At 43.4% G+C, this 23,257-nt stretch overlaps 2 protein-coding genes across 3 annotated transcripts in view; both read right to left on the bottom strand.

Annotated features, from left to right (window-relative positions):
- Positions 1 to 270: 270 nt before the first annotated feature.
- Positions 271 to 17,863, bottom strand: copb2 (coat protein complex I subunit beta 2). Of its 2 annotated transcripts, XM_089007991.1 has the most exons (23): positions 17,728 to 17,863; positions 17,220 to 17,357; positions 17,044 to 17,130; positions 13,375 to 13,501; positions 13,147 to 13,295; positions 12,839 to 12,985; positions 12,589 to 12,688; positions 12,349 to 12,491; positions 11,884 to 12,083; positions 11,702 to 11,812; positions 11,483 to 11,571; positions 11,294 to 11,400; positions 10,339 to 10,482; positions 9,815 to 9,945; positions 9,475 to 9,682; positions 9,224 to 9,334; positions 7,457 to 7,671; positions 7,250 to 7,388; positions 5,179 to 5,316; positions 5,006 to 5,083; positions 4,786 to 4,926; positions 1,006 to 1,146; positions 271 to 889 (listed from the first exon to the last, which is right to left on the bottom strand). In XM_089007991.1, exons 1-23 carry the CDS (start codon positions 17,728 to 17,730, stop codon positions 794 to 796), a joined length of 2,943 nt encoding a protein of 980 aa, XP_088864117.1. In that variant the 5' UTR covers positions 17,731 to 17,863; the 3' UTR covers positions 271 to 793. The 2 variants fall into 2 exon arrangements, with proteins under 2 accessions (XP_088864117.1, XP_088864116.1); XM_089007990.1 differs by lacking the exons at positions 271 to 889; positions 1,006 to 1,146 and adding an exon at positions 2,676 to 4,669.
- Positions 17,864 to 21,584: 3,721 nt separating this feature from the next.
- Positions 21,585 to 23,257, bottom strand: part of rbp2b (retinol binding protein 2b, cellular) — a 1,788-nt gene continuing 115 nt past the window's right edge. The window contains exons 1-4 of the mRNA XM_089009131.1: positions 22,945 to 23,257; positions 22,680 to 22,858; positions 21,747 to 21,848; positions 21,585 to 21,661 (exon numbers count right to left, since the gene is read on the bottom strand). The exon at positions 22,945 to 23,257 is cut by the window's right edge and continues 115 nt beyond it. Coding sequence (XP_088865257.1) covers positions 21,608 to 21,661; positions 21,747 to 21,848; positions 22,680 to 22,858; positions 22,945 to 23,017 — 408 coding nt within the window. The 5' untranslated portion in view covers positions 23,018 to 23,257 and the 3' untranslated portion in view covers positions 21,585 to 21,607. The remainder of the gene's footprint in view (positions 21,662 to 21,746; positions 21,849 to 22,679; positions 22,859 to 22,944) is intronic.

Raw genomic sequence — 23,257 nt, 5'->3', positions numbered from 1 at the left:
TGTGCAGATTAATCGGCTCTTTGAGAGAAGCCCTAACTCCAAAATGGCCCGCGACAACAAAATACGTTTGACACACCTGAATTAAGAGAGCTAATGTTGCTGCTGCCACTAAAGCTTGGATTTCTCTTTGTTGTGGATTTGAGGACTGCCCGTATATACATCATCCATTATGAAGCAGTCCCACACCAACAGTTTTGTAACTGAAATTAACATGCCGTATATGCTACAAATGCATCGAGTGACTATTTGAAGTTGACTGAAAGGTGAATATGGATAGCAACCGCAGTTTATTGGTCTGAGTGCACAATAATTGTCATCCTAGGGAAAGCGAAAAATAAAGAGAACAGATTTGGTCAATGTCATAAAATGAACTGATTTCAAGCAGTCAATAAATGGTGTACAAAATGAAGTCTGAAATACCGGCAGACATGATTTCAGTGATTCCTCTGAGCAGGGGTGTCCAAAGTCGGTCCTCGAGGGCCGCTGTCCTGCCTGTTTTCCAGCTCTCCCAGGAGCAACGCATCTGATTCAAATCATCAGCTCGTCGGCCAGCTCTGAAGCAGCATCAAAATGGTCCTGATGATTTGAATCAGGCGCGTTGCTCCAGGGAAAACAGGCAGAACGGCGGCCCCCGAGGACCGACTTTGGAGACCCCTAACTGAGGACAGAATGAGATCATGTTCATTTATTACCAAATCTGCAGGTGGACAAGTACAAAAAGGGAGCATGGCTGTTTGGTCTCTGTGTTTAAATGAGATCAGAGGTGGTCGACAGCAGGATTGGTGGCAAATCTCTAGTCCTCAAGAAAGTCATCATCCAGGTTAACATCACTGGTGTCAATGTCATCTACCTCCAAATTGTCAAGGTCAATTTCTAGCTCTTCCAGAACCTGTGGAAACACAGATTGTTTGAACAATTCAGCAACAGAACCAAATGATTCCCCATCAATCACCAAAGAGAATAAAATAAATCAGGTAGTGAGAGTAGAGAGAGAGAGAGAGAGACCTTATCTTTTTCTGACTGGGAGAAGTTTGGGGTTTCTTCTCGAGTCTGTGGATGAACAGGTTCAGGCTCTAAAGGCATGACGACAGACTCTACTGCAATTGCAGGTGCTGACACCAAAGGAGACTTTGCACATTCCTCCGTCTGCAGAGGAAGAAATGACATTGCAAGGGGCGCAGAATTCAGACTTATGTCATTTGATGACTGCGTCTCCTGCCGGCAGTGGGGACAATCTTTCTGGTTCCGAGTCTCTGTCCACGGTGTCTGACTGTCATAGCTCTGACATTTTGGGGGCTCGTCCGGGATGGTAACGCGTCTCCTGCGGTGAGCGGTCTACGGCGACTGTCAAAAACCACTGCACCGGCGAAGCCATCAAGATTTCGACAGGACCTCCTTTTCTTGGGGCCAGAAGCCAGGCCTGCTCGCCGGGTGAGACGCAAACGCCATCCCAACGAACCTGGGTGGGCTCGGGACCGAAAGGATCGTCTCCAAAAATTGAGGTCAGAACAAGCCTATTTGTTTGGGTCTTGGAAGAATTTGGATAGTACAAGCCCTTTTGTTTGCGTCTTGGAAGATAATGCTGGAAGAATAAAAGATAGTACAAGTCCTTTTGTTTGGGTCTTGGAAGATAAACGACAGTACAGCAGGAAGAATGCCAAGCTTGGAAGATAGAGAACATTCAAAAGGGCCAGTGCGGCATGGAAAAAAAAACGTACGGAAGGTCAGTCGGATACTGATTTTAGGAAAATGAGAACGTTCTAAAGGCCAGTGTGCCATGACAAAAATGTACGGAAGGTCAGTCGGATACTGATTTTAGGAAAATGAGAACGTTTTAAAGGGCCAGTGCGCCATAAAAAAAAAAAATGTATGGAAGGTCAGTCGGATACTGATTTTAGGAAAATGAGAACGTTTTAAAGGGCCAGTGCGCCATGAAAAAAAATGTACGGAAGGTCAGTCGGTTACTGATTTTAGGAAAATGAGAACGTTTTAAAGGGCCAGTGCGCCATGAAAAAAAACGTACGGAAGGTCAGTCGGATACTGATTTTAGGAAAAAGGAGCCGGTTGGCTCGGAAAAATTAAGCTACTTTATGTGGTAGTGAGAGTGCTGAACTGAGCTTAGTTTTTGGGTACACAAGGACTGATCATCCTTGTGTCTGTGTGTCCGTGTGTGTGCCTGTGTGAGTCAATGTGTGGGCATGCGGATCTGTGAGTAAAGCTTGCGAGTTGACTGTGTCTGTCGCGCACCGGCTGTTTTCGGCCGTGAGCGCATCTGAGTGTGATTGGAATTGCGATAACGTGTCATAATCCATATAATATACAGTGGGATTCAAACAGCAGACTTTTGTAGATGCAATATGCAAGTTCTCCTCACCCGATCGGGGGTTGAAGGAGAAACCACAAATGTAAATTTGAATTGCCGTCCTACTGAACGAACCCAGTTATAGAGTCCGCCTTATGCGTTTAAGAACTAGACCAAATTCATAGAAGCAATAAAAAAAAAAGAGTGAGAGAAGGGGGACGTCGCGAAAATTGAACGCTAATAATTCGCTCTGCTTCGATCGTATTAATGAAAATTTCATTCGGCGCTGGCACCTAAATATTTTATTCCGAAAAAACACCCCGGAACCAGATTGCGATTTCATGTACATTACAGTGAAGTCTAGGCACCAACATCAGAATCAGAATCATCTTTATTGCCAAGTATGTAGAACACACAAGGAATTTCTTTCCGGTAGAACACGCTGCACTAGTATCGTCGTCAAAAAAAAAACTGCTAAGTGGCACTATACAGTTCAATTTTGGCTACTGTTGAAAGAGTTAATGGCTTGGGGGAAGAAGCTGTTTAAATGTCTGCTGGATTTGGTGCGCATGGATCGGGAGCGCCTGCCTGAGGGGAGTAGCTGGAAAAGGTGGTGGGCAGGGTGCGGAGGGTCCAGTAGGATTTTCCGCGCCCTAGTTTGGATTCTTGCAGTGTGCAAGTCCTCGAGAATGGGTAGGGCGGTGCCAATGATTTTTTCCGCCGTCCTAACTGTCCGTTGAAAAACAGAGGTAGACTGGCATATCAACATGGTTGATATGCCAGTCTACCTCGATGAAGAAAAATTTGTTGAGAAAAAAAATTGGTTGATATAGACGTTGAAGGATCGACACTGTTTCTTCAAGTAAATATTTACGACACCGAAAAAAAGAAAAAAGATGGAAGACCAGACAAGAAAAAGGGGGGAAAACGGTAGCGCGACGCGTGTTTCGGGCCACAGCTCTCAGGCAGTATTTCTGGATTTGTCTTTTTAGTTTATCTCTCACAGTGGACATGCACCTACGATGAAAATTTCAGACCCCTCCATGACTTCTAAGTGGCAGAAATACCAAAATAGCAGGGTGTTCAAATACTTATTTTCTTCACTCTATGTGTGTGGGCCAATCACGGGAAGTTAGTTTATCTAAGAGTCAATCTTGGTTCCAAAAGATTTGGCCAGCCCAAAACTTAAGAGATTCATTCAGGGAGTGGGTAGGACTGAAATATCTGATCTGAAGTGGATCAAATATTTCAACATCCCAACCTTCAAAATGATTTCAAATTTGACACTCAGCACAAACACCGTAGCAAAAGGAGTGACTTCACATGCAACCTCAGAATAGATTTAAGACACAGGTGTCAAAACGATGGCCACCTCACATTATTTTATGTGGCCCATGGGAGTAAATCGTATGTGTCAACTATCTCGATTCTTGCTGAAATCCATTCCAAAATGTCAACTTGTCATGGATAATAAATAATGTGCAGATTAATCGGCTCTTTGAGAGAAGCCCTAACTCCAAAATGGCCCGCGACAACAAAATACGTTTGACACACCTGAATTAAGAGAGCTAATGTTGCTGCTGCCACTAAAGCTTGGATTTCTCTTTGTTGTGGATTTGAGGACTGCCCGTATATACATCATCCATTATGAAGCAGTCCCACACCAACAGTTTTGTAACTGAAATTAACATGCCGTATATGCTACAAATGCATCGAGTGACTATTTGAAGTTGACTGAAAGGTGAATATGGATAGCAACCGCAGTTTATTGGTCTGAGTGCACAATAATTGTCATCCTAGGGAAAGCGAAAAATAAAGAGAACAGATTTGGTCAATGTCATAAAATGAACTGATTTCAAGCAGTCAATAAATGGTGTACAAAATGAAGTCTGAAATACCGGCAGACATGATTTCAGTGATTCCTCTGAGCAGGGGTGTCCAAAGTCGGTCCTCGAGGGCCGCTGTCCTGCCTGTTTTCCAGCTCTCCCAGGAGCAACGCATCTGATTCAAATCATCAGCTCGTCGGCCAGCTCTGAAGCAGCATCAAAATGGTCCTGATGATTTGAATCAGGCGCGTTGCTCCAGGGAAAACAGGCAGAACGGCGGCCCCCGAGGACCGACTTTGGAGACCCCTAACTGAGGACAGAATGAGATCATGTTCATTTATTACCAAATCTGCAGGTGGACAAGTACAAAAAGGGAGCATGGCTGTTTGGTCTCTGTGTTTAAATGAGATCAGAGGTGGTCGACAGCAGGATTGGTGGCAAATCTCTAGTCCTCAAGAAAGTCATCATCCAGGTTAACATCACTGGTGTCAATGTCATCTACCTCCAAATTGTCAAGGTCAATTTCTAGCTCTTCCAGAACCTGTGGAAACACAGATTGTTTGAACAATTCAGCAACAGAACCAAATGATTCCCCATCAATCACCAAAGAGAATAAAATAAATCAGGTAGTGAGAGTAGAGAGAGAGAGAGAGAGACCTTATCTTTTTCTGACTGGGAGAAGTTTGGGGTTTCTTCTCGAGTCTGTGGATGAACAGGTTCAGGCTCTAAAGGCATGACGACAGACTCTACTGCAATTGCAGGTGCTGACACCAAAGGAGACTTTGCACATTCCTCCGTCTGCAGAGGAAGAAATGACATTGCAATTGAATCTGTCATATGAAAGGGGTCCTTGAGCAGTGGAATAACGCCCACAAACCTCAAGACCAGAATCTCCGAACATCTCTTTGGGCTTGTATCCTTGAGCCTCCTCTAAAACATTCCTGTCTTCATTAAGCTGAAGGTAAACATACGAGTTGGCGAAAAGAAACAAACACGTTAAAATTAGTGACTTCAAGATGCACTTTTATGAGATTGTTGTGTTCAACTCACAGTGACCAGGGGGTAATCTGTGGCACGCCGGGTGGAACCTGAACAATTTTCTCTGAGGTAATCCTCAGCTGCAAATGCTTCTTTAAGACCAGGAAACAGGTTTTCATATTCTGTAGGATCTGCTAAGGATTCAGCAGCCTACATCACAAAGATTAAATTAAAGAATGGTCCCAGATATACAAGTCTTTTGCATTGAAATTCAACGTCAGGTCAAAACTGCGCGACCGATATTGTTTTCAAGGACAACCGACACCTGCGAACAAGTTGCGTCCATAATTTGTCAAATCACTTCAAATGACTTTGACTGAGCGCATTTGACAAAGATTCCACCGCATGTAGCTAGATTTTACCTTTTAAGACCCACGCTAAATATTCAGGAAGTCTTGTTTTCAACTTGATGACGATGCCTGACATGACATCACGGAAGGAACGCCCCTGACCGAGAAAGCGACACACAATGCATTTTGGGTACTTTTTTTCGTCTGGAAACACTGTGTTGGTCGCCAAATTAGAAGGAAAACGACATAAATAACACAATGGTGAATCCTTGTGTGGCCGCCAACTGCGGTAACACGCATAAAGAAGGTGTAAGTTGACACAAATTCCCAGCGGACAAACAGCCATTTCCAACGGACCAGGAGCTAACTGGAGTTAGCGATGGATAACTCTTCTCGAGGCTGATCATCCAGCTCGTAAATTATTTTGTTCAACGTATATAAGTAAAATAGAGCTCTTCCAGTGTCTGAAACGCGTGAGCAAAAGTTACCAGACACCAGGGCAGAAAACTCTGCCGCATTTTTCACAACATGAAACACAAGAAGATAACTAATCACAAAAAAAACCATTGTTGCAAAGTATAAAGGTTTTTTTTAACTTAAGGATCTACCTAGCACAAATGCTCCCTTGCTTTATTTATGGTAAATATCCCCTTGCTGATGATTTTGCTCCAGTCCGTCGTTTGTCCATCCAATCTTCGTCATGTTGCACAATGCAATGTTTGCGTTGCCTCGTCTGCTACAAGCCACGGCAATTCCTCTGTCCACCGTGCTTTTAATGTGCGTTCAATTTCTACGTGCCTTTCAAAACTCTCAAGGACACTTAGTCACGGGATGATGTACGTTTACGTTTTGTAGCGTGATACATTTTGTGAGCTTCTTTTGAATCTTTCTTCTGGGGCTGAGGTTCTGTGCATCTACTTTGGAAAATGATATGCTAATGCACAACCTTACAAAGCTCGGGATAGACGGAAGCACGAAGCAGGCTTCTTTCTGATTGGCTGCCGTGCCGAGTACGCAAATTGCCAAACGAACTGAAATTCCGAAATTTCCAAAACGAAAATATTAAAAATCGGAACAATTAATTCTGATTTCAAAATCTTTGTTCTAACGTTTGCTTGATTGAATAAAGCAAACGTTTGATTTGTGTCAATTTTTTCTTGAAGAAAACCCGGGCGGAGACCTTTAGCAAGTTGTATGCCCGACGGAAAAGTTGCACGCCCCGGGCGTCCAGGCAGACGCTATTTCAGACACTGGCTCTTCCAAGCCAAAGATGATGACATTCTTCAGAACAGGGAGCCAGCTCTTTGGTGTATCCCAAAGGACGCTTGGATGACGGTCAAAGCTGCTATGTATTGTAATGCCACTCAGCGTGACATGCACAACACAAGCACCGGACATTCCAGTATGATTCAGACAGTCAGTCTTTTCTTTGAATCCAACACCAATGCTTTTCTTGACCCCGCGATTACATTCTAAATAACTGGATGAGTAACAAGAAAGCATCTTCTCCCAATCTGAACTCTCTGAAGCCATTGTTTTGAGTATCCCAACGAGATGTCACGAACTGGGGGCGGGACTTTCTGAATCTCTCCAGTTTTGAGCTCATTTTGTGGCAGTTTTGGGACACCTGAAGTCATTTTGATTGCTGTTTTGCATTTGACTAAAAAACATCAGCCTGCGCGTTTTGGCTATTTTGATGCGATAAAACATTTTTTCTGATGTCAGTTAGGAAACAAAACCAAAACAAATGGTGTCAGTTGTCCTTCAACTAAACAGGAAGTCATTGAGCTCACCTTCTGGTTAACCTTGGACAAATTTTCCCTCCACAGTTTGACCACCCGGGAGACCTGGCTGGGCAGGTATGTGCGAGCCAAGAATGCAGCTTCAGGTAGGCGTTTGGTTCGGATCAAAAGCTCCAAACACTGATCCAGTCTGTGAGGAAATGACGGCAGAATGACATTGACCCCGGTGAGCTTGCGCATGACACATGCCGTACTTACTTCCCCTGCAGGAAGTAGGTCATGAAAGCCACGTTGTTCTTGCCGTCTCTTTCGGCACCCTCGGCCAGCTTGCCCACCATCGGCGCGTTACCCGAGGCGGTGGCGAGGAGGAGTAGGCCGCCGTAATCCTGTGCATGATGAAGACACTCCTGGGCCAGGCCAAACTGACACTTACTAATAGCCAACTCTGCCAACTGCTTCCACTTCTGCTCCGACTATGAGAAGAAAAGAAAGATGTGTCAATCAAGTCAGAATGTTTGCCAACAATGGGCACCGGGACAAAGCCTCAGGTTCTGACATATTTCATGGGATGTCTTGGGGACTTGTCAGAGTACAAATGTATAGAATCAACAAAGATAAGCCCTTTCCAATTGGGTCTTGAGATCCAAATATGGTGACCCTCCCCCCAAATTTTGTGCTCAACCAGCCCTTTATTTGCTTTGATATTTCACAAGATTGAGAAATAAAAATGTGAGCGACGAGCGTAGTATTGCGCCACCAGTGAACTCGGCTCGATTCACAACAAGAATTCAGGTAGATAGTGAAACACGATTTCAAAAAGGTGTTAAAAGCTATTACCACTCCTTTGAAATTCACTGTAACGCACAAACAAACAAAGAGAATTATATTTTATTTTAACTTCTTCATGAACCATGTACAGTGAGACCTCAACTTACAAACACCTCAACTTACCAACATTTTGTCTTACAAACGTCAAATTTATGAAAATTAAACCTTACAATAAGCACTATTTTCATAATACACACCCACCACGGCTGGCGGAGTGATCTTCGGCGGAAGCACACGACCGAACAGCACCAGAGGTGAAGTTACCAACAGTCCTTATGGAAAGTGACTCTCCTTTCATAAGCCATCAACGACCATCAAAAAGGTCAATACAACTTTATTTTACAGCAGCTTATTTCTTCTAATTACATTCGTCATGTAATGCGCCTCTCTTTCCAAATAGCAATTCCCTTTGACCTTCGACCTCCAACGCCATTCCGTCAAGCCATCAATGACCATCACAAATGTTAATAAAGTGACTTTATGATACAATGCAGTGTATTTCTTTCATTACAATACAATAGCACATTTATTATACATAGAATAAGGTATGTTGTGTGTAGTTTTAAGGCTTATTGAGTTGAAAAGTATATTTTATGGAAACCCGGGAACGGATTATTCCCATTTTAATGGTTTCCTATGGGAAAATGTTTTTTTGAGATACACACTTTTCACCTTACACACTCTGTCTGGGAACCAATTAAGTTCGTAAGTTGAGGTCTCACTGTATTTGTTCACATGATAAGGGGTCCACTGCAGTAACAGACCCACACAAGTTTACTTTTGCTAAGCTAACTGAAAGCATTGGTGTTGCGGTACGGGTTTTGGGAACATAAATAGAGCAACAATCCGTTAAGAATGACCAAGACAACTGTGGCTTATTAAGAAGTTTTGACCAGTCCAAGGTACCCAAACCAGAAGGCGCAGCATGGTATCCACTGGAAGTTCAACAAAAGACGTGGCAAAAACAGTTCAGTTCTTTGCTTTGCATTGGAGTATGTCATTTGTGTACGTTTCCATAAAAAAACATTCTCGAGTTCTATCGTGCTTACTGAAAAACACATTCAGTATTTTTGTTGGTTATTTTTTTTCTTTTGTGAGGGAGGCTGAAATGCATTCATGGCATAATAACCATGAGAGATATGAGGAGTCAGGAGGGGTGTTCACCGAACAAGTCTCAAGAGCTAAAGCACCGGTTACCTCTGCTTCTACAGCCAACTGGTAGGCAATCTTCAATTCTCCCAGCTGCAGGGCGAGCTCAAACCTGTGCTCTGGGTCTGTGGACACAGCCAATGCCTGCTGCTTGAAACCCTGTGGAGCCAGAAAGGCGCAAATAGGGAGCGAGCGCGAGAGCTTGTCGGTGAAAATAAACACTGAAGAAATCATCAAGGAGTCTTATAACTAATCATCAGCAGTGGTCATGACAGGTTAATCAAGCAGCGAGTCCTGACCTGTTTTTCCAGAAAGTGAGCCACTCTGGTTCGTTGCTCTTTAGGAATTGTGGGAAGCACCTTGTCGGCCATCGCAAAGTCCCTCCTCATGACAGCAGTTTGATACTCCAGAACCGAGACTAGGAGAGAGTAGCTGACAATGTTGAGCTCCTTGTCTCCCAGGTACAGACGGTCATCTTTCGGGATGTAACCCAGTAAATACATGGTTCTGCAGAGAGAGGGTGCATCTTAGCTGATGGCGCCTTTATGAATTCATTCATATACAACAGCCATTTCTCTTGAATCCAAAGTAGACGCGTTGCTTGAGATGGTGAAATGCATGCAATCATAATTAGCTGACCTGTCCAGGTGAGCTATAGTGACGATCTCTCCTCCTACAAAGTAATTAAGTCTGTTCACTGAGCTGGTGTAGATGAAGCAGTCACCAACCCAGAGGCCCGTCTTGACGATTTCCTGGATTTCTCCCTGGACCTGACTCGAGAGACATTTACAAACAGGGCCGATGAATGTTTGGTATGATGTAGAAAACCTGAAACACTTTGGGACAGATGGTGTCGTCAACCTTTGCAACAATGCATCATCCGCTTTTGTTTAGGTGTGTCAGCTTTTCGCTACATCCGTGATCACAAGTTGTTTTTTTCAAAGGGTGTCAATGTGTTGAGGGGAAACTCTGCACTGTTTTTCAACAAGTTGAAATGCACTTGCAGCACGTGGGAGTCATGGACCTCCAGAAAAAAAATGTTGAATGATGATGCCGCAGATTGTCACCTATTCCCGGTGAGTTGAGGATGTATGACCAGAAATAAGTAAGGGTTCACTATACTGTAATCAACAGGTTGAAAAAAAACGGAACGGTGCACAAACCTCAAATGCATCCTCAATTCCATCCTCTGTCACTCCTTCATTGTTCTCTTGTGAGGCAGCTACTTTATCGGCCATGTAACGAAGGATGAAGAAAGACTCTTCTGTAGCGATACAGACCAGCTCGCCAGAGTCGGACCAGAAAATCTGCGCAGCGGAAAAAAAAGACATCATGGAGTGATGCTAAGGAAAGACTTAAACTATCAAGGACAGCCTGTGTTGCTTGTAAATCAGACAACAGATAAATAATACAATATAAGACATCCTCCAGCTGTACCAAAGCATGATGAATCTTTTGCTCTGCTTCATGGCTCTTCACGGCGTTAGCAGATGGTAGTAAAATCAGCAGGAATCAAAATGATGAACACAAAGATTATTTTCATCTTGGACAGCAGAGACATTGTGAGCTCCAAGTAGGAAGGCCATTGAGGGAGAAGCTTCTGCTCTCCCCTCTCACCCGAGATGTGGGCGGGAATGACATTTCAAAAGGGGCCTATCAGCTACAAGATAGAAGGGTGAAATAGGATATCAGACTGAAATAAGAATGTGTGAGTAACGGTACGCACTACAAATACGTGAGGTTATAAGGTAAACTATACACACACACACACACACACACACACACACACACACACACACACACACACACGCTCGCACACACACACACACATATCCATACATACACACCCACGCACACACACACACATACATACAGAGAGAGAAAGAGAGAAATAACTTAAGACGAACTAGACAAATACAAATGAGTGGAAAATAACATTGGATGTTTAAGGATGTGCATATGAAATCGTTCTATCAAAGCACTTCACATAATAGTCAACACAAAGCAAAATAAACACAAGAGAAACATAAAAACATGGAGAGTTGTGCAATCTTAATAAATAATGTCTAAACACCTGCAAAATCAAATTGGCGAAATGAGCATAGAGGGTGGACTTGCATGTTTTGGTTGGATCTCAATGCGACGGATCAGCTCTGTGTTCTCCCAATCATAAAACGCCAGACCGTTGACTGACCTCACCCCGAGTAAGAAACCACCGTAGATACCTGCAAAGTCCCAAAAAGAACACTTTCTTTTTCTACAACTGATTCTACTTCAACTTGTGTTTGGCTGCTACGTTGCAATGACCTTCAGCTCCAAAGTCAGGCTTAAAGGATTTCTTCTCTTTGAAGTTTTTGAAAATTTTGACAATACTGTTGCTTTCTCTGATGGCATATCTGTTGAAACGGGTAGAGGCTCATTGAGCATCACATATGCATTGAAAAAACACATCGTACTGTCAGAAAAAAAAAAAATAAATGATAGAGGCGCATTGTAAAGTAAACAGGCCGACCGAGACAGACTTACTCAGAAGAGTCATGCGCCCAAGCAAACTCCTGTGCTGAGCCAAAGCTCTTGTTCCTCAGAGCCATGGCAGTGTAGATGATGTATTCTCCATCGCCGCACACCACAACAAACCTACAAATGAGAGCTTAAAATGAGACTGGGTGGGTGACTCAATTGAGAGGCAGACATTTCTTGTAGCGTACCTCCCATTGGGGTTATGCTGGATTGTCTGAGGATATATTTCACAGCTGCCCATGTCTTTCACAGCCAGTGGGAGCCGCTCGCCGTCTTTGATCTCTGCGTCACCCATTGCCTTCAAATTGGCCTGCTGTATTTCACTGTGCTTGGCCCAAATAATTTTGCCACTGGTGTCCATTGACATGGCCGGTTCCTCACGCCCCACCTAGAGAGAAAAAGAATGGCAAAGGGGTGGAATTGAGAACAAGTGTGTTCCTGCATAGAAGCAAAGCAAACAAGCGGCATCTTTACTGTTATAAAGGCAAGGTCGGGGCCCGGAATGCTTTAAAAGGCATTTTAATCAATTCGATGGGGAATTTGGATTTGATACGAGTACATTTGAACTAAATTAACAGGTCATGGCATCACTTAGCCATACTTGGGAAAATTGGATTTGTAGGACATTGACTGCAGAGAAATGATGAACTCACTTTGATGATGATACTTCCTTCATCATAACCCAAGGCGACATTGTTGGAGCCCCTGAGACCGCACACACACCACACTCTCTCCATTCCATAGTTGAGGGTGCTTTCCAGGCGGTATGTGCTCGAGTGCCAGATACGGACTGTACCTTCAGTGAGCAGGTGGAAGTCATGTCACACATGGATCAGAAAAGATGAGCGGGCAAGATTAAGAGAACAGAACAAACGATATAAGTTCCAGCTCACCATCTTCAGACCCGGTGATGATGATTGGTAGCTCAGGGTGGAAGCTCACACATGACACATTTTGGGCATGTCCCTCCAGAGTTTGAACGCAGGTCTTGTTCTGGAATAGAGGTGACCAAGCACAGGCTGTACAAGAAAATGTAACCGAGAGGAGTGGAGAGGGCTAATTTAAACCAGATCTGATTTGCAAATTGCACTCCTAAATTCATGGTTCATCTGTGAACAGTGGCAGCAGAAGAAAATATTGCACCTGGTAGTCCCAGATTTTGACCTGGCGGTCATCAGCTCCTGAAATCAGGTAGGGCTTGTCTCCTCCACTGTAATAGTCAATGCAATTGACGCCTTTCTCATGACCTTCCAAAGTGAAGTTGGGAGATGAGGAGCCCAGCTGCCAGACCTGAATCGACGCAAAGACACCAAGAAATGATCTTCAACACTCCCTCCAGTTCTGTCATATTTTTTTCCTGAAACAACACGGAACATTTTCAAACAGACAGCCTGTCTACTGATGAGATCGAATGTCGTGGTTGGTGAGGATGAATCACAAGTTCTTCTTACCTTGATAGTCCTGTCAAGCGAGGCACTGGCAAACTGATTATTGTCCTTTGGGTTAATGACGATCTGCATGACATAGTGTGTGTGACCTTCAAACACCTGGCTGCAGGACCACTTCTTGTCCCAGTCCCACAGCTTGATCAACATATCATCTTCACAGAGATGGAACAAAGTTTAAAAAGCGCTATTCTGGAGAAATACACTTGGTGTGAATGACAAAAACAAGTCTACCGCTGCTGGTGAGGATGTAGGGCTGAGTGGGGTGCACAGCGATGCAACGGATATAGTCAGAGTGAGCCTCAAACATGTGAACACGCTCCAAAGTGTTGTAGTTGAACACACGGATCTGCATGTCATCCTACCAAGAGAGAAAGGACATATAGAGTCAGTCCGGAAAGTATTTGGAACGCTTCACTTTTCCCGCATTTTCTTATGTTACAGCCCGATTGAAAAAAGGAATATATTCATTTTTTTTCCCCCTCAGAATTCAACACAAAATTCGACAGAAACATTTCTGCTACTTTGAAGGTCCTAGTGAGCACTGTGGCCTGCATCATCCTTAAATGGAAGAAGTTTGGAAGCACCAGCAATCGACCGGCCTAAACTGAGCAATCGGGGGAGTAGGGCCTTCGTCAGAGAGGTGACCAAGAACCCGATTGTCACTCTGTCAGAATTTCCGCGTTCCTCTTTGCCGAGAGGAGAAACTTCCATAAGGACAACCATCTGTGCAGTAATCCACCAATCAGGCCTGTATGGAAGAGTGGCACTTCACTTCACAAGACACTTCTTAGTAAAAGGCACATGGCAGCCCGACGAGAGTTTGCCACCCGAAGGACTCGCAGACCATGAGAAACAAAAGTCTCTCGTCTGATGAGATAAAGATTGAACTTTTGGCCATAAACAGTGTTTGAAATAACATCTGCCCGGAAGCGTACAACTTTTACGTCGGGCGTACAATTTTCAAAACGTCTCGGCCGACAACTTCTTCAAGAAAAAAAAAAAAAAAAAAAGATTTTTTTTCAAATCAAACGTTTTAGTCAATAAAGCAAAAGCTACAAGCAAATTGCTAAGTCACGTGGACTCCTCTTTCTAAGCGCTTTTCAAAACGCTCAAGTACACTTTACAGTGACCAGTATGCAAATTGCCAAAAGAACGTTCGTTTGGAAATTTGCATACTCTGTACCGGCAGCCAATCAGAAGCCTGTTTCGTGCTTCGGACTATACCGTGACTGTAAAGTGTACTTGAAAGTTTTGAAAGGCGCTTGGAAAGAGGAGTCCACGTGGCTTTTGCAGACAACGCAACGCAAACATTGCATTGTGCACCATGACGCCAAACGGCAACTGGAGCAAAATATTCAGCAAGGGATATTTACCATAAATGAAGCAAGGGAGCAATTATGGTAGGTACCCCCTTAATTAAAAAAACCCTTTAAACTTCGCAACAATGTTGTTGTTTTTTTAGATTAGTGGTCTTATTGTGTTTCAATTTGTGAAAAATGGGGAAGGCAACTTTATAGAGTTGTCTGCCCTGGTGTCCGCCAACTTTTTGTCATGAGTTTCAGACACTGGCATCAATCCCCATCCCCTTTGAAATTGCTGCTGTGGACTGCAAATTTCCCCATTGTGGGACAAATAAAGGTTTTCCGATTCTGAAATGCGTCGTGTTTTGAGGAGACCAGGCACCGCTCATCATCTGCAGTACACCATCCCTAAAGTGAAGCATGGTCGTGGCAGCATCAAGCTGTGGGGTTGTTTTTCAGCAGCAGGAACTGGGAGACTAGTCAGGATTGGGGGAAAGATGAATGCAGCAATGTCCAGAGACATACTGGACAAAAACCTGTTCCAGAACATTGTTGGCCTCAGACAGGGACAGCATTTCATCTTTAAACACGACAATGATCCAAAGCACACAGCCAAAATGTCAAAGGAGTGGCTTCAGAACGACCATGTCAATGTCGGTGAGTGGCGCAGCCAGAATTGAATCCCATTGAACATCTCTGGAGAGATCTGAAAATGGCTGTGCATCAAAGCTCCCCATCCAACCTGATGAGAGAGGAATCGGAAAACTGCCCAAAAATAGATGTGCCAAACTTGTAGCAACCTATTCAACAAGACTTTTGAATAGAAGCTATAATTGCTGGCAAAAGTGCTTCTACAAAGTACCAAGAAAATGTTCTGAATACAGACAATATCTCCAGAACCATATCAGCTAGATATGATCATTTTTTCTGATGAAAGAGGAGAGTCTAAGGCAGGGGTCGTGAACCTATGGCTCGCTAGCCATATATGGCTCTTTTGATGATTGCATATGGCTCGCCGATAAAACTAAATACATATTCTCGCTTTTTCGCTGTTCATTTCCTGTTCGGGCTGCAGTTAGCGGAAAGTGCAATTTTGATTGGATGATACTGGCCGTCAGTTGAAGGAGGTAAACGGCCCTTTAAATGAGCCTGACGAGTAAAAAAAAAAAAGAGTCAGGTTGAATGCACCGGAGGATTCGCGATTCTAATTTGCAATGAAACAATAACATCGAGGAAACAGACGAATGTCAGTGATATTTTAACAAGCCCCATGTTAACGTTAGCATGAATATACTACTGCAAGAAGTATATTGCAGATAGCAAGTGTGGAAGCTAATGAGCCGTGTGCAGGCTAGCTTGCAGTAACTTCGCCTCTGGACCCGGCAAGTTGACTTTCATTCCGATCGTTTGCCTGGATTTTTACCAAACACGAGGAACGGAAACCCCTTCAACGGTGAGTACTATCACAAAGTTATTTGAAATAATACATTCTGACATTTTGTTGAAAAGTGGCCGTGCGTGCGTGTGCGTGTGTGTGTGTGCACGCGCGCTCGCGTGTGTGTGGCTCTCACTGAAAAACATTTCTAAATATTTTACTTTTACGGCTCTCTTAGTCAAGAAGGTTCCCAACCCCTGGTCTAAAGTTTCTAACGCTGTGTTGAATGTTTATGTAGTCCTAAAACTCAATATTCTGTGGGTCCTGCAATTTGAGTGAAAATGCCGAAAAACCCCTGGCACTGGAGTGGACAAATATTTGCACGTCTGTCAGTGGTTAAGAACCACTGTAAAGAACAAAATAATCTGTTCAATAGAATACAAATACAGTAAAGTCTCGTTATATCGATATTCAAGGGAGTCCAAAAAAATATCGATATAACCGGGACTATCGATATATCCGACCCTGTTTGCATGTAATTTTCTCCGTGCGTGCATAGAAATAGTATCGATATAACCGGGACTATCGTTATATCCGATATCGATATAACGAGACTTTACTGTATTTCCACAGTTTCTGCACCATGATAACTCAACAGGCTGCTATTTTATAAGGCACCTAGAGTCAGCACCACTTTAGTCTGTGCTTTTATAACATTACCTGATCAATAAATTACTTCTTTCTTATGTTTTACCGTTAACTTCAAGTGGGAGGGACTTTGAAATCAAATGATTATGTACTTTTACACTGCTAATTAAACTAGTTCATCGTTTTTAAGCTCAAAATTGTCCATGTAGGTTACCCTTGAACCACTTTTAATTCTCCCATTATCATGGATAAAATCAAAATCAAATACAGTAAAGTCTCGTTATATCGATATCGGATATATAGATAGTCCCGGTTATATCGATACTATTTCTATGCACGCACGGAGAAAATTACATGCAAACAGGTTCGGATATATCGATAGTCCCGGTTATATCGATATTTTTTCGGACTCCCTTGAATATCGATATAACGAGACTTTACTGTATCGTAGAGCTGTGGTTAAGCCCGCATTTGATGTTGCTCTTTGCTTGCTTTTATTTCTGCCACTTTCCGGGGGGCGGTTAGGGTGGCCTTGGTGCCTTAAAAGGTGAAAGATTATTTCAGTGAGTTACTCACTGCTCCTGTGATGACCCAGTTCTTCCTGGCCACAAATTTGGATGCTCTGACGGGGAGGTCACACACCTCAAACGTCTTCACCAGTGTCTGACAAAAATAATGAAAATGTTAACATTTCAGTATAATCAACGGTGTGAGTCGAACATCAACGGATATTTTGCTCGTCCTTGCCATACCTGTGTTTCGTGGTTCCACACACAGACACTGCCGTTGTACAGACTGGCTAGCATCCATGGCTCGGTTGGATGAAGGTCCACACTCTTCACGCGGTCAGACCTGGCTGTCAACCTCCGCTTAATGTCAAGCCTCAGCGGCTGAAAAAAATTGGAACACAAATGTCATTTCTGTGTAAAGAGGTAACATGACCAACACATCAAGTTGCATCAACCTTAACGTACAATTCGTGACAGTAATAGTCGTGCCACGAATCAATTTCACAGGTTGATAATATCCTACAACTGGTTGGCTTGTGTATATCTTCCATGTATTAACATTCATATCAGGTCATTCGAAAACATTAAACGGTTAAAAAGCCAAGGGTTGACATTTGACGATTTCTGCACACTAGAAAACTAGCCCGCTGCTAAATTGCTCCCTAGAATGCTTTGTTTGATGTTTGTGTAAACGTCAGTCCAACATCACAGAAAAACTAAAATCACATACTCTATGATAAATCTTACTCACCATTTTCTAGCGCTGTTTCGTCGAAAAACAAATCAGAGAATGGGGTGTCGAGATCCAAATGTTAGGATTTCAGCGAACGCTAACGCACACTGACGTGGAACTTCCGGGAAAACGATTCTCGCGTGAGTTGGTAGAGGGACGATTGATGTGACGTGGCGGAAAGCGATAGAGGCAAACATTGATAAATATTTTCAAATACAAATGAAATTCACTACGTAGTGTCTGGTAATGGTGGACCCAGTTTCAAAAATATTGCAACAATAGTATATTAGTTTTTAAATTTTCAATACGAATACTAATCTTCTTCTTTTGGCTTTTCCCTTGAGGGCGAATCAGTGTCCTCCATCTAATCCGGTTTTGTGCATCCTCTTCTCTCACACCAGCTACCTTCATGTCCTCCTTGACCACATCCATGAACCTCCTCAGCTGTATGGGCAGTAGGCGAGGTACACTCTGAACTGTTTGCCCCCCAATCGCAGCACTGGAATTATATAAGTACAGCAATTGCCTTTCACAAAATCTTCCTTATATGCATGATAAGGTGAAACAAACCTAACAGGGTGAAACAAAATAATAACCCTTGACACAAAATGGTCGTACCGGGAGTTCTTTTAATTGCCACTGATTAAAATGACCAACACTTGTGCAGCTGCAAGCGGGGCACGACAGTGCCACCCGTTGGTCGCGAACCGAAACATGACTGATTCCTTTTTTTCCTGGATCCTTTATGTGAGTCCAAACAAATGTTTCTGTTTTGGACATTTTTTTGCGCTCCCAGTCACACCCGTGGACAATTGAGAGTGTTCCAGTAACATGTCATAGATGTTTTTGAGAGTGCCTACAGAAAATCCAGGCAGGGACAGCAAGAACAAGCAAACGCCACACAGAAAGGCCGAAGATAGAATTGAACCGTGCACGTCTCCCTGCACTGTAAATAGGGCGTGCTAACCGGTCAAACATCGTGCCGCATATCATTATTCATTCAGGATAACCTTCACGAGGGTTGCAGGAGGTGCTGGAGCTTATCCCAGCCGGCAGATGGATGGATGGATGGATTTGCCTTTATTAGTCTGTCAGTGGAGAAATTTACATTTCACAGCAGCAAAGTGATGAAAGGAATGAAAGTAGAAAACCAAAATACAGGAGCTGCTGGAAAGGCAGCCACTCTCGCGGCGCCGTCTTGAAGTCCAAAGAACAACAAAAAAACACGAAATAACAAATAACATGTCAACACAAAGAGTCATTCATTCTTAAGCACTTCCTGTACCATCTTTGTTACATGAAGCTGTTCTAGATGAAATAGGATCATATCAGCGGGGGACAGCGGAATTGGTTGCCAGCCAATTGCAGGGCAGACAGGTTCAAATAATCATTCGCACTCACACCTAGGGCCAATTTGAAGTGTTCAATCAGCCTGTTTTGGGATTTTTTGAATGCGGGAGGAAACCAGAGGACCCAGACAAAACCCACACAGGCCCGGGGAAAACCTGCTCCGGCCTCCCAGGCCAGAGCAGGTTTTGAACTCACGACCTCTTCACTGTAAAGTCAGTGAGCTAACCACTCGACTACCATATTATTTGCCAGAGATGAAGGCTCGAACACAGGAAGATTGTCTTTTACTGCCGGCAGGGGACGTAGACATTCATGACCGCCGCCCAACTTCTGCAGGCTTCTGCCAAGCTATTTGTTGAGAGTATATGCAAATTGAAGTGATGCATTAGTAAAACAGTCTTCTTGATTTGAATGCCACGGCCCTGGACGTTCCAAACACCAAAATCCATAAAACAACAGAACATAGACATTTTAACGGGTTGTCCTTTCCATGAACTGATGTCATGATCTGGTTGACCAACGGGGGGGGGGGGGGGGGGGCGCTGTCGGCCCCGCCTGCACCTGCACAGGTGCTGGTCGTCCCGATCAGTGGCGGACTGCCACGTTCGGATTGGCGACCAACGGGTAGCGATGTCAGCCCTGCCTGCAGCCTCGTAGGTGCTGGTCGTTTTAATCAGTGACACTTAAAAGGATTCCCGGCACGACCATCCGGTGTCAGTTCATTGTTTGTTGCATGCTTTGTCTGCAATCGCATGCATTGTATCAGTGACGTGCGGTGAGGTTCATGGCTGGTGAGGCACTGACGTCATCAATGACGTCATCGACCGTCTCTACTTAGTATTTGAACGTAAATTCAGCGATTTTGAAAAAAATCCTAAAACGGTGAAGTTAAATGGACAACAACTTTAAAGTACAAATCACTAAATACATCTAACTGTTTAATTTATGTTTTCATTTGATACTTCCATGACAGCTTTCCATGATGACAGGTGAGGCACTGCCTCAGCTGCCTCCACTGACTGCACGTCACTGCATTGTATGCTGTGCATGTGTTTGTTTAACCTTGGCGGACTTTTACACTTGGTTTCCTTTTGATACTTTTGTTCTGTTCAGATCATTTTTATGTTTTACATTTTGTTCCTGCTGACCTTTATCTTAAAACAATTTGTCAAACGCAACCTCCAGCTCCCTCCTGCCAGCTTTTTGGGATCCGCACTCGCCATCACCACCGCGCAAACCACGACAACTGATACATTTGTAACCTGGCTAATGAGCTCTTATTGTGAAGGAGTTTACCAAGTCCAAAATTATGTCCAAAGCCAGATCTCCTACATGAAAATGACAGTTTATCGTCTGTGTCTGTTCACCTCAGATTGACCACAGATTTTCTGTGCTTCCATTTTGTATTGTAGTCACTCACGCATGTTCAACCAACTAAGCATATAACAGCATGGAATTTTTAATGATGATAAGTTCTAATCTGTCTATTAATTATTATTATTATTATTATTATTATTATACTTTTATTTTAATTAAAAAATATCATATAACCTGTTCTCTCGACAACTTCACAATTCAGAGGTAACAGGTCAAATTCCAGCTCTAGCCTGTGGAGCTTGTTCTCCCCATCCTGGTTTTTCTAGTGGATCAGAAAATGGATGGATTATTATTCACTATCTGCAGTGTCTGAAACTCATGACAAAAAGTTAGCGGACACCAGGGCAGACAACTCTGAAAAGTTGCCTGCCCGGCCATAACGTTGCCTGCCCCATTTTTCACAACTTGAAACACAGTAAGACGACTAATCGCCAAAAAACATTGTTGCAAAGTATTAAGGATTTTTTTATTTTTTATTAAGGAAGTACGCCCAACGTAAAAGTTGCACGTAATAGACGTTATTTCAGACACTGCTATCTGCCATAACTGCTACTTGGACATAACTGTATCTTATCTTTGAGCTCGCATGTCAAGGCGAAACGCTGCCTGAATAAAAAAGGGGAAAAAAGGAAATAGCGGGTGGGCGTCGGCGCTCGAGTCGAGGGTCCCCCAACGCCGGCCAGGGCGAAAGCCGTGGCAAGTCGGCCGTCGGGTGCACGGGATGGGCGCAACGAGAACGCCGCGTCGGGCCCACGCCGTCTCAAAGAGGCGGTTCTTTGAGACTTTTTACCTTCGGCGTCCCCTAAGTGCGAGCGTGTGTTTGGCGACCTTTTCTGGCTTCTCCGTTAGCAGGGAGAGCGATTTTTTTAACAAAGCCTTTTGGATAGGAAGCGAAACGTCAAAGAAGTACAGATGACGGCTGAAGAAACCTTTTCATCTTTATAATGTTCATAGTTTTAGTGTTGGAATAATGAGATGATAATTAGTTGTTTAAGTGAATTGTTAAGCAGTGACTGATGCCACAAATCATTGTTTTACAGTCGCATAACATCTGCTAGTATGGATTTACAACCCATTAATACGTAATTATCATCTGAAAATGTAAACACACATCGACTTTATAACACAAAAAAATACTAAATGTACAGTTTAAATGCATGTTGAAGAACTTTTATTCTTTTCTCTTGAACACCTGGAGACACACTGCATCTTGACATGTCAACTCCTGTTTGGAGAAAGGATTTTTTTGGGACACAGAAATATACAATGATGTGGCAACAAATCTTGAACATCATCAGTTATAAACCCACCAGGTACATGTTTTCCCCTTCAATCCAGTGCTTCCAGCCGCGATTGGCTTTCTCCCCTTTCTGGATGCAAACAAGCTTGTCTTCTTCCCAGGTCACCAAACTCTGCAGTCAACATGATCCGAATGCATTAATTTCTTGATTAGGTTGTCTGCTCGGCTTCCCTCACAATTGAGGCTGGCTTCCACTCCAGTGTGTACCCTGCTTCTCACTATCAGCTGGGATCATTAACCTTCATGAGGATAAGGCCTGTTTAAAATAAAAGTTAAACAGAACTCAGAACTTTGCCCACTTTGAACATGTATTACAACCCCAGACGTGACTGGAATGGATTGTTTTGGATCAGCGGCAGTTTGAAAATGAGTTTGTGGTGACCTGCAAACGAGAGACAGTCACCAGGGATCTGCAGCATGACGGTAAGGGAGGGAGTTGTCATGTTTTTGGGTTCAAAGGGACGATGCAATTTTTCATTTTATTTTGGTTTCTATTTCTATTTTTAGCAAAGGCCGCATGACACACTATTTCTCTCTCTCTCGCTCACTCTGTCCTTTAAACGTTTTTGTGCCATTGTTGAAAAGAGGCCGCTTTTGACAAAAGTTAGACAAGACGGTCCTCCAGCAGACAAACCCTTGTTCTGGCAGGATAAGTATCATAAGAAGAACTGAGGGCTACAATTGACTCACAGTCCCCTGTTTTGAAGACAGAGAATGTGACAGGGATTGAAGACTTGCAGAAGAAAGCTGGCATATGAATGATGGTAGAAAAGTCCTTGTTTTGAATAAAGTTGAGGAAGTGTTGACAAAAAGAGGCAAAACCTGGGTGTGTCACCATAAGACATTCTGTCGATAGATGACCACTGATGCATCATTATGTCCAACATATGGGCCTCAAAGGTCATTTTAGGATCTCATCTTATCTCCAGATATGACCACTCACCTTGACATTTCTGTTGTCGAGTCCCTTAGTGCACTCATTAAACTCGACTCCCACAGTGAAGGCAAGCGCATAGTTCCTGAAGGTGCTCAATGTTTGAAAGCTAAACACGTCTCCCTTTTGGACAACCACTTTAGTCTGAGCCAGACAGGCAGCAATTTTTCGAGTTGCAAAGTCAACATCTAAGAAGAGAAGATACTCAAAGTATTTGTCCTGAATGAGCATTAAATTGGATAAGCTTGTGAGCATATGACGCACCATATCTTACCCAATGCTTTCATATAATCGTCAAGTTTTTCATTGCTCTCCAGTATCCATTTCCCACTGAAGTCCACAGGCATGGTGGCAGTTCGTGACACAGTTGTTGAGGTAGATTTGAACCAGTGAGATTGCTTTTATACAAGTTGGAGGCGGAGAGAGGGATGGAACTGGAGTGTGGATGTGGACACGGCACTATTAATCAGTGACTTTATAGTTTGTAGAAGATCGTTTAAAGGGGAGAGGAGCAAGTTTGGTGAGCAAAAAAATGGTCTTCCTGAGGATACAGAGAAAACTGTGTACATAATCACAGAGTACTGTAT

Source organism: Hippocampus bargibanti, linkage group LG11 (assembly GCF_051943395.1).
Source record: "Hippocampus bargibanti isolate YZ-2025 linkage group LG11, ASM5194339v1, whole genome shotgun sequence".
Lineage (NCBI taxonomy): Eukaryota > Metazoa > Chordata > Actinopteri > Syngnathiformes > Syngnathidae > Hippocampus > Hippocampus bargibanti.
Note: the sequence above shows the minus strand (reverse complement) of the source record. Positions and strands in the feature narration are given on the sequence as shown.